The sequence below is a fragment of the Wolffia australiana genome, chromosome 5, assembly GCF_029677425.1.
Source record: "Wolffia australiana isolate 7733 chromosome 5, ASM2967742v1".
NCBI lineage: Eukaryota > Viridiplantae > Streptophyta > Magnoliopsida > Alismatales > Araceae > Wolffia > Wolffia australiana.
In genome coordinates this window covers 11,877,627-11,894,064 of record NC_135839.1, presented here as the reverse complement: position 1 = coordinate 11,894,064, position 16,438 = coordinate 11,877,627, and the positions used below count along the sequence as shown (strand labels likewise).

Here is a 16,438-nt window from a genome sequence, read left to right as displayed (position 1 = left end):
TGGTGGAATCTTGGGGAGGAACGACGGCGACGCGTACCCGGAGTGATCTCGATGGTGACGGTTGATGACGCTTCTCCCTTGATGACGGTTTCTTGAATCCTTGAGACCCTTCGGAGTGATCTCGACGGGGGGCTTCTTTGCTTCAAGGAACGAATTCTAGAATCTTTAAGCAACCCAGAGTGATCTCAACGGGTTGTTGAAACACGACGCCATGGAGTGATCTCGACGTGACGACGCAGGCTCTAACCACGGAGTGGTCTCGACGTGGGCGAGGATAGCCAACCCTCTCTACATGCTCACTATGATACGGTGGAGACAAGAGTTGGAAACTTTTCTTCAACAATGACTCAAACTTTCACTTGGGCATGTTATCCCCTTATATAATGAGGGTTGGTGCCAAGTGAGAACGTGGGGAGGCCGAACCCTCGCGAGACATGGTTCAACCTCTGTTACAATTCAAAATGAAAAACATGACAAGGACGAGGCCCAACATCGGCCAGTCCATAAAGTCCAAGAACGAAAATAACAAAAGATAAAAATAATAAAAGGGAAGATAAGATGCTTATGCGGAGTACTTAAACTCCGGGTCACGAGCATCGGCGCGGGCAGCCCGTCGTGGCTGGAGATGTCCCGTCTTGGTTGCAGTTGGATGGTCCTTCATCAATGTGCTTCAAGTGACTTATATGCCCCCGGCCACATACCAGCCTTGTCACATTGCTTCTGAGCATGACACTCGGTATGATGATGATTCCAATTTGATGAGGACTACTATGGTCCACAATTTGATGATTCCTATCGGCGACTATCCAACGACGAGTATTACAATGATGCTGTTAGAGCTTCCTCATCGACACCGTCATGCTAGGACCACTAGGAGGACTAGGAGAAGTGCTTGTAACACACCAGACGCACGTACGTGCGTGACTTGTACTAAGTCCCTAATATTTGGTCGTGTCCTTACTGCACCTCAGCTAGATGAGCTCAAGACTTCTCATAATGTTACTTTCCTAGTAGACCCATCGAAAAGGCCTCTGCTATTGTCAAGGCTATAGTTTACTTCCGGTACCAAGCCAGATGTAGATGTGCTCGATGCCATGCCTAGTAATGACCTTCTGATAGAGACTTCGATAGAGACTCTGCCACAACAAACTATTCAAGGTAGTTCACTCACTAATTCGGGGCTAGTAGAGCTCGATGCTACGAGATGTTATGATCTCCCGGAAGACCGTCCGTAGGAGTTTCATCTACTTGGGAAGCTTCAATTTACCTTTACTTATATGCTCGAGCTACCTGAACTCTTGGCTAAGTCTAGTGATGGATTCCCAGACGAGTAGCCAGAGGAGCCTCTACGACTACAAACGCTATTGTATACAGTTCCCATAGTTCTAGAGTTTGTTGAACCGTTGATTACCTTCAGCTATCGAATCCTGGTAGTGCCTCCGAAAGAGCCTCTACCATTTGCGATGTTACAGCTCAGATGTAGTACTGATCTAGACTTAGACCCGCTTTTAGCCACGCTTCGCATTTATATCATGAGAGAGTTTATGGATGATTCTCGATCATTGCAGAAGTTTCTGTGCGTTGTTGGCCCCACGAATGAGATGGTGATAGCTGTGCTTTTCGAGCTAAGACCTATACACTGTGTCCCCACGGATGCAAATCGCTTTCTTAAGAGGAGGTTTGATGCACCTCAAACGGCTCGTGTTACACATAGGGAGGGTGAGGGCAGTCATGTCATGTAGGGAAGATGACTAATGTGGACGTCATGCAAGTGACGCTACATCGATGAAATCAGTAAGAAGTATAAATCCGGTGTTAACGTACAACAACGACCATTCAACTATGATCAGTGTGACCTGGAAATGATACTAGGCTCCCAATGATTCAGACGTCAAGATGAAGGTCGATGGTGGAAGCTCGGCTATTCTCGCTTTTACGCATGCCCTCGAGAGATATAACGAAGGACGTACTGATTGAAATTGATGGAGGACCATCGGGAAGAAGTCACCACGGGACGCCAGCAACCACATCGAGCGGCTCGAGTCGACGCACGCCACCCGGGCTTTTACTTTCTTTTTCTTATGTTTATTTCTTGTTCGTTTGTGTTTCTGGATTTTATGGACTGGGCTAATGTTGGGCCCGTCCTTCGTCTTTCCCTTTTTTTTTCATTTGTATTTCAAATTTGTAAGGAGAGGTCGAACCACGTCTCGCGACGGTTTGTCCTCTCCCCACGTTCACTTGGCACCCATCCTCACTATATAAGGGGATGGCATGCCCAAGGAACTCTTTGGAGTCATTTGTTGAAGAGTTATCAAACTTGTGTCTCCCCTATCGTAGAGCGTAGAGTAGGAGGTTTCGCTAGCCTCACCCACGTCGAGATTACTCCGTGGTGTAGAGCCCACGTTTCCCTGGTCGAGATCACTCCGAGGGGACGTGTTCAAGCGTGCCGTCGAGATTACTCCGGTACGATTAAAGATTCAAGAAGATCGTCAGCACTTGGTCAAGAAGGCTCCAACGTCGAGATCACTCCGGAGGGGACGGAAGGTCCAAGAAAGTCATCGATCCATCCGTCTCTGGGATCTCCCTGAGCCAACGCCCAGGCCTCATCAAGCCCCTCAAGAATTCCCAGTTCTGGAGTGTCTTCTTGGTCGGTTATCGATCAAGAGAGACCCTCCCCTGGTCCAAGATCTCCAAGACACCTTTTCTTGGAGCGTTCTTGGTTTGTTCTCGCTCAAGAAAGCTGTCCTAGGGATCCAGAACCACCAGCTGTAGCCAAGAAGTCTTCAGCCACCACTCCCGTCTGCGACCTCCACCCTGCCGACATCTCGCGCACCCTAGCACGCTCGTCAGGCAGCACCGTCGTCCGCCCGGTGTGCCTCTGGTTGCCCGCCCTGCCAGGACTACTGCGCTACCCCTCCGTGCGGCCCGGCATCACACCTTTGGCCAGGGTCCTCGCCCTGCAAAATCGGTTGTCCTCGCCTCCCCCCGAGGAACTCTGCCGCGCGTGCGCCCGCCCCGCGGTCATTATGTGCACCCTCGCCTCAACCCCGCCGTTTCCGCTCGCCGCGCGCATCCGTAGTGCACCTCAGTGGCCTGCCCCACCGCGTGCTTGTCACGCGCGCCCTTCGCCGAGCGCCCGCGCGCCCGCCTGCCCACGAGCATCGCACGCCCGCCTGCCGCGCGCGTAGTGTGCGCGCTGCTTGAGCGCGCCGGTGTGCCCACTTACCTGCACGCGCGCGCACGCCCTCGGCTGACCCCTGCACGATGCCCCGCTCATTTACTTGTTGGCACGAACCGCGTTCCCACGCGTCTCTCACTGTGAGCATTGATCACCCGCCTAGCACTTGCCCGTTAGTGTCGTCGTTCTTGGAAGCCATCCTCGTCCGAACGGTCGCCTCCAACAACGCCGACTGAACCCCGTCGCCAACTCGGGAAAGTTTCTTACGCCGTGGACTAGCAACATTAAGGTACCCCTCTTGTCTCCCCTCCGACCGTTCCAGTATTATTACGTTCTGCAGTCTCATCGTCAACTATCGCGTCCGCTACCAACTATTCAGCACTTATCGGATAGGTTAGCCATTTTCGACGAGTGTAGGATTTCTTGTGGTTGATAGGATAACCATTGTCTTAGACGCTGAACACTCCAGGGCCGTCAGAAGCCCCTCATAACGTAGTCGTCTAGTGGTTCTCGCGGGTCATTGGGAGTCTGATCTTGGGATCATTTCTCTCCTCTCTGACCGACAAGGATCGCGTCTTTGTCCGTTGATCCTTCCTCTGCTCATTCGTTAAAGTTTGTCATCTCCTTGCATCTACACGCATTTCATTCATCATATTCCTGTGGCGTAATACGAGCCGATCGATCCCGGCCGATCGTATTACATCAGAAATCTTAATCCTCGAAACGTGAATCCTATCTATCGCTAATCTAACCCCAGCGGTGGAGAAAATATTTTTGAGGCACTAAAAGAAATAGTATAACGCTGAGTGGGAGTTTAGGAGCGTACCGATAACGGTAGATGTGCAAATGCCTAATTTGGTAGCAGTAGAAGGCGAGTAGCACATTGGCCTAATGTCGGCGTAGGTAGTCACGGATGCGTAGTGAAGGATGGTGATGATCGTGACAACGGTTTTAGTGATGGGCGCGACAAAGGGCGCAACACCAATAGGACGCGGTGACGACAGAGTGCAGGTGTCACTATGAAACGGTAGCAACACGGGGCAGGGCGGAGCGGTGATAGTGCAGCAACGGCAGGGTGCGGTAGTGCAGCACCGGCAGAGCGGGGCAGTGCAGTGGAATGGTAGCTCAAAAGTGCTATAGCAAGGTGCGGCGCGGTGGCAATAGGTGAGGCGTGCCGGCAGGAGGATGTGACAATGCAATGGCATAGCGGCACAACAGTTCAGCAGCGACAAAGCACGATGGTAGCAAGGCACGGCGGCACAGCATTGATGAGGCATGATGGCAATAAGGCACGGTGGCGCACCAACGCTGAGACACGGTGGCGCGGTGGTGGCAAGGCACGTAGACATGGCTGACAATGGCGGTTAAGACCTCTATTGCGACTGTGGCAACGGCTGACATGGGTGGCACAGGTGGCACTAGGAAGTGGTGGTCGCAGACGGGAAGGCCAAGCAGCGATGGCAGCCAAAACCCCGAGAGGGGTGGCGACAGACTACGGTAACCGCTAGGGCTACGACGCCCAATCGGTGCTGTAACATATGCTCTTCGCACGAGAAGGTCGATGTCACCATCACTGGTCTTCCGCCGTAAAGCTTGGAGTTCAGCGAATCCCATCGAGTTGGGGCCCTTACATACGACCGCCTAGGATTCAATGGATCATGTAGTTACATTTCCCTTTGTGAAATTATCCGTCATATGACGTCATTGACGACATCCGTCATCAGATGGTTGATAGCGCGCTGCGTGTTCTGATCCGTGTTGGCACTACGATATAATTTATGCAAAAATGTACTTTCAAATTCTTCATATGGCAAAACAAAGATTAATCTGCTGCTTGCATTTATTGCACAAAAAAGGAGTATTTTTCTTATTGGGCCGTCTTCGCATCATCATTTCACTTACTTATAAAAATAATAAAGGTCAATCTCAAGCCCAACACCATGTACAAAAGAATAGCGTTCATTGGATAATTATGCCATTAGAAATCGCGATGCCATAATTATTCTATGGTGATTGCTTGGTTGTGCCAATCAATGGCCGAGAGACTGGCAAAATGTAAATACACGTGGTGGTAAGTTTAAACCCTTATAAATACTGATTAAATGCATTTAAATACTGATTGAATTCCATTAATTCTTAAAAAATATTTTGTTAACTAGATACTGCTCAGAAAATTCTAAAAATATATGAGAAATTCTAGAAAAAGCAGTAAATGCCTTTATAACATCTAAAGAATTATTTTATGACCTGCAGAAATTATTTTATCAACAAACTAATGTGAAGATGTTATGTAAAAAGATCCATAAAATATGGAAAAATCATGAAATCATAGTAAAGGCTATTTTGGTATGTTTAACTATGATAATATGCAAATATGGACAGTAGGGCCCTGATAATCTCAATTTTTGGGTTAAAATTCGTCGTTGGTGATTGAGATTATTCAATAAAATATATTTGACCGTACTTGAAAATACGTAGTTAGTGATGAGTACGGATCGTCTCCACAGGGAACGATGATTAAGGAATTACTTTCTTAAACTAGTGATGATCAATGAGCGATCGACAAAAACACAATTCAAGGATATGAGCGAGTGATATCGATTAAGAAGTACTTAATTTATATGTTAATTTAACTTAAATAAAAGAGTAAGTGATTGTGACGGACACGATAATGAACTATGGTATGAACGAGGATAGTGGTTGGATATGGAATGGTACGATGGCAAGGATGGAGAGATGAGAGAGTGGGGACGTAAGTGAGTGAAGTGATAAATGAAACGTTGATAAAAAAAAACTATAACTATGATAACGATGATGTTGGGAGAGAAACAACGTAAGGCGAAGACACTTACCTTAGATCCTTACGTTCCGCCAGGATCACGGCGATTTGCGAGTGCCGGTAAGCTCCCCCTCTTCTCTTTTGTCTCTTCCACACACCCAAGACACCAAGAACACTCTTGATGGATCTCAAAACTCACTCTCTTTCAATCAGCCCACAAAAGTGGGAAGCAAGTTCAAGATGGTTTTTACAATGATCCAGGCCTCTATTTATAGATTAGAGGGTATGGATAGAAAGAGGAGGGGAAGATGAAAAGTTATGGCCGTTGGAAGTTGAAGCAATCCTAGCCTTTAATTTCTTCTCACTCCTCATCAATGTCATCAGTTTGTGCCTATTAAGAAGTCAAAGCACTTGGTATTCTGTGGCTTTTCGTATTCCGTGGCTTTTCATATTCCATGGCTTTTCGTATTCCGTGACTTTTCATATTCCGTGCCACATGTACATGTCAAAAGGACAAAAAAGAAAGAAAAAATCTCTTTCTCAATGCTGATGTGGCGGCGCATCCGCACGCCACGTCACACTATGCCATAAAAAAAACAAAATACTTAAAAAATTTCATATTAAATCAAATAAAAGCCCAAAAAATACGTATAAATATATTTTTTGAATCAGAAAAATCATATCTTTCCAAATTTAATATCCAAAACTTCCAGAAAAATCATATTCTTTCTCAAAAAATTATATTCTTTTAGAATATACTATTAGAAAAATCCTAAAATATAGAAAATTCAGAAATTTGTTCTAAAAATAGATTTAATCATTTTAAGCTTGATAACATGCAAATATGAGTAATTTAATGCATAAAGCCGCATAAATATAATAATATAAGGCACTAAAAATGCATGTTATCAGGCCCCTATATTTTTAATATCCATGATTTTGAAAGTTATTTTGAAAGTTATGAGTACCACAGATTTGCCGACCACTCCAGATAATTATTGATAGACTACTTTTAGATCATCATAATGTTCGGCATTTTTGTGCACTAGACGTCCTAGTTAAACATATAGACCAACTCAAATCAGATGCCATGCGGATTTCCTTTACTTGACAAACCTCTGTGTATATGGTATTATTTATTGTTTAAGTTATCTAGCGGGTCTTAGTAATTCTTATTCAGTCAACCTAATCACAAAAATCAAAGCTAATCTTGATCTAAGGTGGAACACTTATGTTTCCTATAGGATGTATAAAGTATAACCTCATTAAGGGCCCAAAAATCACCCAACACTACACAATCACATTTAGTTCGTAGTTGACTTCAACTCTAGCAATCGATAGGAGATAAACAATCAAGGCATGGAAAACATCAAAAACAACCCAAACTTAATTGTTATTAGCTATGATTCAAAAACCAGTTAAATTAATAATAACTTAGTCAAGAATGAAGTCACAAAGATCATCACTAGTGACCTCAAAGATAAACAGGGACATAAAAATTGGCGTTAGTCGCCTTTTAATTTAACAATGTCTGGATTCACGAAGACAAGTGCTTCCCTCTTAACCCATCCAAACAATACCCCAAGAAAGAGGGTGCCCACAATTATATTCCATCATGTTGTCATGTGGCTAATGGCAATAGTATGACTGCATATTTTGGGAAGATTAGTAGACATATGTGACTGGAAAGGGAGTAGCACATTTCAATATCTTGCTCAAGTTTGATTGATATAATATATTCATCGTAATGGATATTTGATACTACTAAATGAAGTCATATGAATACGTCTAATGAATAAGTAAACTATGATGAGATAATAATTGTGATTTCACTAATCTTTTAAAATGTATCCCAAAAACTCCCATTCAATCAAGGATATCAAAAAATCTAGATAAAATAACACAATGTATTCTTATTAGATGGCGGTCCTGTAGCCATCGGTGTAAAGACACAAATGATAGATAGAATATGTTGTTTAAGGGAAATAGTTCACTCAATGAGTCTAAATGGATCTCTGATCATTATTATAACAGACCATTAATCAAGTGGATTCACATCAGGGTTGTGTAACTGGTTGCTTGTTAACTGAGACACCAACTTCTTGTGGGTGGATGCTTATGCTTTGAGTTTGACGTATGAGTTTCTATTAATGAAGTTTCTAACCGTCTTAGTTGGGGTGTTGCAAGAAGTTCATAACTACTATTTAATACTAAAGATAGAATCATCCACCCTTGCTAGAAGATGAGACAAATCATGGAGAATGATGTGATGAAGTCCTTTTCCAAGATAACAGAATACCAAATTAGTGTTCCCCCATTATTTCCCAACATGTCCATTACAGAGATTCTTGAGATGGTGGAAGATATTTATGTGCCAACGATTGCCTAAATTCCTCGAGAGGCTGTACTCTTGAGTAACCGAGAATTAAAAAATATAATTACAAGGTGATTAGACCATCTGGTTCTAAATGTCTATTGCACATCTATTTTAAGTCTTCTATTATAAGAATGGTCTAGGTCTGATGCCAATCACTGCCTATAACGTAACAAAAATAATAAATTTTCTTACATCATGATCCTATGATACAAGTGAGTAGGTCCTCGTGGAGATTGATAACATGATAACTGCATGTATATTTCCACAGATTTTAGATGTTTTTGGTATTATTAATTTAGAATTTATCATGTTATCATTCTAATTAACTAAATATTTATGCACGAACTATAAATTGTAATTTTTCCACATTATGGTTATTTTTTACTAAACTCCATAACTTCTTTGAAGTCAAGCAATCGTAGTACTGATGAGTATTCTATAGTTTCACATGTGCAGAAATTTATAGGAATGAGAAGATGATAACTCTTAAAGAGTTAGAGAATTTATGTGGGCTTAGTGATTCTACAAAGAGGCATGAAAGGATCAAGTGGAGTTGTGGACCTTCAAAAGAGAAATTTGAAGAAGGAACACTACCTGACCTGTCCATTGGGCTCTCAAAAGCCTTATAAAGAAAGAAGCTAAAGATTACAAGGGGAAGCTCCCAACCAATGGAGAAAAAGAGGCAAAATGGCAAGAAAAGATAATAGAAAATGCCCAAAGGGTATTTTAGTAATTCTCCAACTTTATAAATAGACTTTTTCTCCCTCATTTCCCCTCATTCTAGACGTGCTCTAGCAAGTGGCTGGCCAGCACGACAAGGCATTTTTAAGAATCCAGGTTGTTCAACCTGCTTAATGTAAGTTTATTGAAGTTTTCTCTAAATCTCGTCTCTTGTTTGGGTTGAAAAATGCCTGATCCTGGCAAAATATAAGGATCCATACTTGAGAGGAAGCATTGAGGGCTCAGTAAACTTGCATTGAGGTTTTAGGATCTTAGAGTTCTACTTTCTCCATCATTTCCCATCTATTTACCCTTAAAATCCATCACTTTCCCACTTAAACACTCATTTTCTCTACTTTCTTTCTATAGATTAGGCTTTTTTCTCTCACTAGACCTTCATCTATATCCCTAGTTACTCCCCAAAAAATTTCATAAAAAGTCTTCTTCATTTGCACATTCCAATTCTATCTCAAACTCCTACACTCTCTCTTCATTTTCTCTCTATATATCCTCATTTCGGCCCTTTCTCTCTCTAGAACTTGTTCTTTCTCTATCTAGACCATCCATACCCACAGTTCATCCCCTCTAAATTTCATATAAAAGCTTCTTCATCTACATCTTCAAAGTCCCTTTGAAGCTCTCTCTACACCATCTCTTCATTTTCTCTCTCTATCTCTTCATTTTCTCTATCTATCCTCTCATTTTGACATTTATCTCTCTAAAATTTTTTATTTCTCCCCCTAAACTATCTCCCTATCTCTCTCTAGATCCTCAAGCATTCCCTAGTTCGAATTCCTAAAAAATCGCATTAAAATATCATTTTTATTAGTTCCGAAACTCAAATTTTCTATTCTCTAGTCGCCACCGTGCGGTGCCGTGCGGTGCCCATGCAGCAGGGACAGCCCTCTGCCCGCAGGTCCATGCGCAGGCAGCGCACATAACTGCAGGGCACAAGGCAGCCTGATAAGCTCAGACTTTATGTATTTTTTACTGGTTATTTAGTAGTTCAGACGTGTGAGGTTCAGAGCTTATGCAACAAATTTATAAACCTCACGTCATAGGGCGAGTGAGTTTCGATCCACATGGAGCAGCAGAAAACAGCAGGACGATTTTTTATTAAATCAGTCTTTTCAGTTCTCTAATTCCAAGTGTTAATCTCTGTAGAAATTTTCTTTAGAATAAGTTGCAGAGAATTCCTTAAAGGTATGGATTCAGCTAATTCTTCAGTCAAATTATCTTCAGTTAAGTTTTACGGAGATATCTTGGCAAACTCAATTGAGCAGAACCATCAGCAAAGAAATTTTCTTTGTTGACGGTTCGCTTATGCCCTGTGAGGCAATTGAGCAAACACCCTGCGGGTGTTTGTGCACGCGCGAACGCCTGCGCGCGGGTGCCTGCTCGCGGCGCTGCTGCGTGCGGGCGAGCCTGCTCGCGGCGCGCGGGCGAGCCTGCTCGCGGCGCTGCTGGCGAAGCTTGCGCGCCGCGCTGCTGCGCGACGGGCGAGCCTGCTCGCGGCGCTGCGCTGCTTGCGCGCGCGCTGGCGAAGCCAGCTTGCGCTGGCGGCGCTGCTGCTGCGCGCTGTGGCGCAGCCTGCTCGCGGCACTGCTGCGCGCTGGCGAGCTTGCGCGCAGCTGCGCGCTGCCGCGCGACGGGCGAGCCTGCTCGCGGTGCTGATTCGCGCGCGCGAGCTTGCTCGCTGCTTGATTGGCAACCTAGGCTGAGGCCTGGGTTGCTAGCAGTTGGAAGTTCTGCAGGGAAGGAGTTCACGATCGGATGCGAAAACAATGAAATTTTTGCTAGACAGAATGGAAACCAATTCAATCAACTATGGGATTCGAAATCAAACGTAACCAAAGGAACAACAGAAATTGGAAATGCTGAAGACACAGCTTGTGATCTTCAGCCCAACCCTGATTGTCTTAGAAGGGAGAAGAAGATTGTACCAAAACCGAAACGCTCACGCCTCCTTGTGTCACTCCTTCCGGGCAAGGCGACGATCGTCGTGCTCCAGCTACTCCTCGGCTTGCTTCTCTCCCAGCTCCAATGCTCATCAGCCTTGGAGGGTCTGCATAAATCCTTTCTCTCCAAGCCCTAGCTTCCTTGAGAGAAATTCTGGACAACCTAAACTCCTCTCTCAAGAGAGTATTTATAGGTTTTCTCTTAAGTCATGCCCAGGGGCATTTTCGTAATTTTTGCCACTTCGAATTTTTGCCCACTTCTCTTGATCCTTCTCTCTTCCTTGATCTTCTTAACCTGTTTTTGAATGTTCACTAGCCATAAAATGTTAAATATATTCCACTTGATTCAAAGAATCAAGTGGGGTTAGTGATTTCATAAAACAATACATATGCATGAACTTAGCATGAATTCACAAGATAATTGTAATGAATTTAAACTTATGAACTTGATTATTTGATGACATATTTTAGAGTCATCACAGCCCTATGCAGGACTTAGCCAAATCGGCTAAGTCCTGACCATTGGGTTAAGCCCAATAAGGCTTAATTCCATTTGCCTAAGTCTTCACTTAGCCAAATTGGGCTAACCTTAGTGGGCTGACCCTCTAAGGCCAAGCCTATATGGGCCATACCAGGCCCTCCAGCCCATCTGGCCTGCCGCCGCCGCCGCCGCTCCGGCGATTGTCGGAGTAGGTAAATACCATATTTTTAGTATTTAAAAAATTATTAAAACTAGAAAAAAATCAGAAAAAATCAGAATAATTATTTTCTGCATTTAAAATTTTGGAAAAATGAGGAAAAACCCAGAAAATTTGTGTAATCAATTTATAGTCATTTTAACACCTAAACAAATTCTTAAAAAATCTCTAACTCTAGTTTTTAATATTTATAGTGTTTTTTCTGTAAAATTATTTCCATAAAATTCTAAAAATATTTATTTCTAAATTATTTTGTTAAGAGAAAATAGAAAAATTAGTGTAAAAATATTATTTTGTGTTTTTATTTGTATTTGGGCTTTAACGTAAATCATAAGTAATTATGAAAATTACCTAAAAATCTAGAAAAATCCCAAAATTTGTATTGTTTTACTTTTAAAATCATTGTCTTCACCCCAAGCTTGAGAAACAATTCTGAATTAAATTTCTGCCTTTCTGAATTCTTACTTTCCCTAATATTAGTTATAGAGTATTTAAGTGGAAAAACTTCATAAATATTGTTGTTTAAGTTTGAATCAAAACAACAACATAAACTCCTAAATTTGGACTTATCAGAGATCACCAACACTTTGCACATCATCCCTTAGTTCTGCAACTTCATCGTACGCTACCAGTGTTGTCCTTGTTGCCCGGTAAGGATGAGCTTACTAAGTGCTCACTGCACCATTACTGATACCTGGATTGTCACCCCAGCAACTAAGCATCTTTCACGGAGTCAAATCTTTCTCATCTAGGTGGTTAAAGTATTTGGTGATCAGCCACTGTTCACTGCCGATCACCCTTTTCGTGTCATAGGCAAAACTTGGTAGTGACATTGACAACTGGCCCCCTGTTGCAGGCTACGGCCGTCTCCCTCTGAGTGCAGACTATGGCTGAGTATTCAGACTACGAATGTTTCATCTAGGGTGGAAGGGTGAGATAATTCCACTTTATCCACTAGGTTGTCCCTAATTGTGTGTACAGTTTGGACTCTACCAGTCAATCCATCCACATGGATGGGAAGAGGATACCAAGAATAAATAGTCTTCAACATTTGAGCTCAATCTGATGGCTGGATCTTCAGATAAGGAGGTATTAATTTGGAGAAAGCTAAGTGTTGGATTCTTTTGGCCTTCTCTCTCACAAAACTTGCAGAAAAATCCCCTTGCTTAGGTGAAATTTTATTTTGACGCTGGTCTTAAAAATACTTCATAAATCCGTTTTGCTTTTATATCACTTTCAAATATCTCCCCTTTTACCTGAAAATTGTGGAATAGCCTTTTTCCTGATTTTTTTCATAAATATCTATTTTATGATATCGTAGATTTACGGATACAAAGACATCTGGGAGCAGTTTTGGAACCCTTTTCTCCATGTGCTGTTATCTATAATTTCAAGTAGAAATCCATAAAATCAATGAAAATTAGGAAATTCAGGAGAATATACTAACGACAAATTTATTTCATTGTTAGGATGATAACATACAATTATAATCATTTTATTGCAAATAAATACTGTAAATTGCCTGGTATTGTCGAGCAAGGTGCCTTTCTGGTCTATATATCCCCTTATATAGAAAGAGAGAGATGGAGGTAAAGAGAGATACATTTTAAGAGAGGGAGAGGAAAAGATAGGAGAGATGAGGCGGGAAACGGGGTATCAATATCCTGCTAACTTCTGCAGTATGTCTCTTTCTCTCTCTGTTTCTTTGTCCCACCTCGTCATTTAGCCTGCCTTTCTTCTGTGTTTTTCTCCCTGTCTGACTCTCTATGTCTATTTCCCTTCTCACATCGCTATTCCATCTCTTTTTTCTCGGTCTCTAGTTTTCCCCCCTTTGTCTCTGTATTCCTTGTTTTTCTGGAAAACATTCTGATAGGAAAAGGCTCTTGGTCATTTACAGTTTCGCGCTTTGGGATTTTTATGTTTGCTTGAACTGGCCATCAAGGCCAAAGGCGCCGTATTCTCTCGACTCATCCACTGAATGAGAAATCAAGGAAGAGGGAAAATAAAGCCACGTCGCTTGGCATGGAATCGGGTGTTGCGCCACCATAAATTCAATGCCCGAAAATATAACTTTTCAGTACGATAGCAAAAAACCAAAAAATACGAACTAATCATGTTTCCTTCCAGCCCCCAATCAGAAAACCAGCGACACTCATCAGCGCTTCTTCCTACAAGGCTGAAGCGATAAGCGCTACGGCCACTGCGGCCGCTGGTAAGAGCAGCGAACTAGAGCGAATAACCCCATTACTGAAGTCCCCACCGACGGTGCCTCCCCCCGGCCCATTTACGCTCCCGTTCTTTGCCGATAAACTGCAAGAAAGGAACGCAACTAAGATTGGGTAAACTGCAGGCTAAATGGACGATAAAGGAGGAAACTTTACCTGGACCCAAATCGGCAGTGTGCAGTCCCTGCCCCAGAAAGGAGAAGCGGAGAAGGAAAGCGTCAGATTTACGGCGTGGGCACGACTGCAAGATCTACCCAGGAAAGAAAAGGAAGGGGATTCTAACCCGGGTTGAGGGAGGTAAGCGCGGCGGTTCCGCCAAAGTCGCAGGCTTGCGGCGTAACGCCATTGCGGAGATAGTAGTCGTTGAAGGCGTAGGATGCGTGGAACTGGATATCGTTGGGTTCAAAGCAAGGCCCTCCTTGTTGTATAGGCCGGCAATCGGCACCACCCAGACCGCAGGCCCAGTCGAGGGCCCCTTGAAGCGCAGAATCCTCGGCGTTGTTCTTCGCCACGCACCAGAGCTCCACAGTCACCACAACACCCTTTCTTTCGGTTTGGAGTTTCTGGCGGAGGCTTCCTACTACGGACTCTGCCGGGACACGAACGAATAAGCGGATGGAGAGAAGGAAGAAGAGGAGAGTGGCGGCGGAGGACATGTCTGTAGCGATAATGGGAGACTGAGGCGTGCAGATGGGACTATGTTACCGTTGGAAGGGGGGGGGGGCCGAAAGCCTTTGGGAAATGGACTGGGCGCCGCCGCTTCGGATTGCCAGATCTTGGAAACGGTAAAGTTAACGCATGCGTTTCTGAAAGTTTTGGACGTTTCGTCGCCATAGCTTTCTCTGGCAAATTATTTGGGTTGGCCTTCTAATCCAATTTGGGCGGGATTAGAAGTTTGTTTACTCATCTGAAATATGCTAATATCTGGTTTGCAGCGGTTATACTGGCGTCCCTGCTGTTTACGTTTGGGGGATGGGTTTGAATAGTTGATCAAATTATTTAATGACAATTTATTAGCAAGCTTCGCTGAAATAGAATACCAGCAAAGAAGTTTATTGCTGTGACTCAGAGAACCCGGAAAGAAGTCCTTTGCTGGGACGCGGAAGGGACATTTTTTTCCTCCCAGGACGAAAAAATTGTCCCGTCCAAGGGTATGTACTAAAATCGGGCTGAAAATTTGTCCCGGGGATAGACGGAATGGTTTTCGTTCCCTGGGAAGAAACAACTGTCCGTCCGGAGATCTCCTACGATGGACAGAAGAATGCTGGTCGAAAAACTGCCGGATTCACATCCGTTGGTTAAGATGTAGCCACATGGCCTTGCTATGACAATTTGCATCAAAGTCCTTGTATTTTTACCCACGCGCAAACTGATGCTGCTCAGAAATAAATTTACATACATCCCGCTGCATTCTCTCCCTTCCTTATTTCCCTAAATAATTTTGAAAATCCTTATTAATTCAATGATACCTTGGAATTATTTTTATTGGATATTTCCACCTGCTACACCTGGCCGAGAGCTGTTTTGCGAACATATATGCAACAAAATTTGGAAAATAGTCCCTCCGAGTTTCAAATTTATTTTATGTTATTATCTTTATTACAATTGTGTCATTTTGAAATTTAAATATTCAAATTTCGTCAATTAAAATCTGAAAAAAATTCAATCGATTTCTAGAAAAATGTCCAAAACTTATTAGTCAATCCCCACATTAAATAACATTTTTTTTGTAGACATGCCATTATCATTTTAGTATAGTAGTTCGAACGTTAAAAGGATTGCATAACACGAATATTGTAACATATAATTAGGGAAAAAGCAGATAATTTAAATTAATTAATTCCTCGAATAAATTGCCAAAAAATTCAATGGATTTCCAATAAACCATGGAGATGTCAATATTTAATCCCTCACTAATTAAGAATATAATTTATTTATATATATGTCGTTATCATCTTATTATAGTATTTCCATGCTTAAATTAATTGCGTGAAATGAAAAATTTAACAGATAATTAAGGTAAAATCAGATTTTTATATCCCACTTCTCCTTTGATTAAACGGCCGAAAAATGCAATAAAATTCCAGAGAAACGTAGAATTTTTATCATTTAACTCCAGCCTTGTCAACATTAAAAATAGTTTTTAAAGAAGCCATTATCAAATTAAATGGGATATTTGCTTAAATAAATCACATGACATTCATAATTTAACAGATATTTATCTACTTTTCTCTCCATCTAAAATTGAAATGACTAAATATTTAGTAATGGGAAATTGCAGATATTTCATTCGTTGACCCTTTGAAATGTCCATAGGACTTAAAAAGGAAAGCACACGAAAGTAGATTTAAAAATTATTTGTCAGAGTAGGGCTAAATGTGTGGTTCATCCATCACGTCAAAGGTGCATGAGAAAATAGGCAGCGTTCGATTGGAATCTGAGACAGAACAATGATGTAGAGTTCACTCAGCTATCCATCCAGCTCGCTCAAAATCATCTTCAT

At 42.6% G+C, this 16,438-nt stretch overlaps 1 protein-coding gene across 1 annotated transcript; it reads right to left on the bottom strand.

Moving 5' to 3' along the window:
* Window positions 1-13,706: 13,706 nt before the first annotated feature.
* LOC144703773 (PLASMODESMATA CALLOSE-BINDING PROTEIN 5-like) lies at window positions 13,707-14,768 on the bottom strand. The gene is made up of 3 exons (XM_078576034.1): window positions 14,219-14,768; window positions 14,092-14,119; window positions 13,707-14,020 (listed from the first exon to the last, which is right to left on the bottom strand). The coding sequence occupies exons 1-3, from the start codon at window positions 14,589-14,591 to the stop codon at window positions 13,879-13,881; spliced, it is 543 nt and encodes a 180-aa protein (XP_078432160.1). The 5' UTR covers window positions 14,592-14,768; the 3' UTR covers window positions 13,707-13,878.
* Between the last annotated feature and the right edge of the window lie 1,670 nt (window positions 14,769-16,438).

What these genes read in the sequence shown, in the direction of transcription:
- LOC144703773 (XM_078576034.1), bottom strand. Translation starts at nt 14,591, where the DNA reads ATGTCCTCCGCCGCCACTCTCCTCTTCTTCCTTCTCTCCATCCGCTTA. An exon ending in GCTTACCTCCCTCAACCCGG is followed by an intron (nt 14,120 to 14,218) that starts GTTAGAATCCCC and finishes TTTCTGGGGCAG; the next exon opens with GGACTGCACACTGCCGATTT. An exon ending in CACTGCCGATTTGGGTCCAG is followed by an intron (nt 14,021 to 14,091) that starts GTAAAGTTTCCT and finishes CCTTTCTTGCAG; the next exon opens with TTTATCGGCAAAGAACGGGA.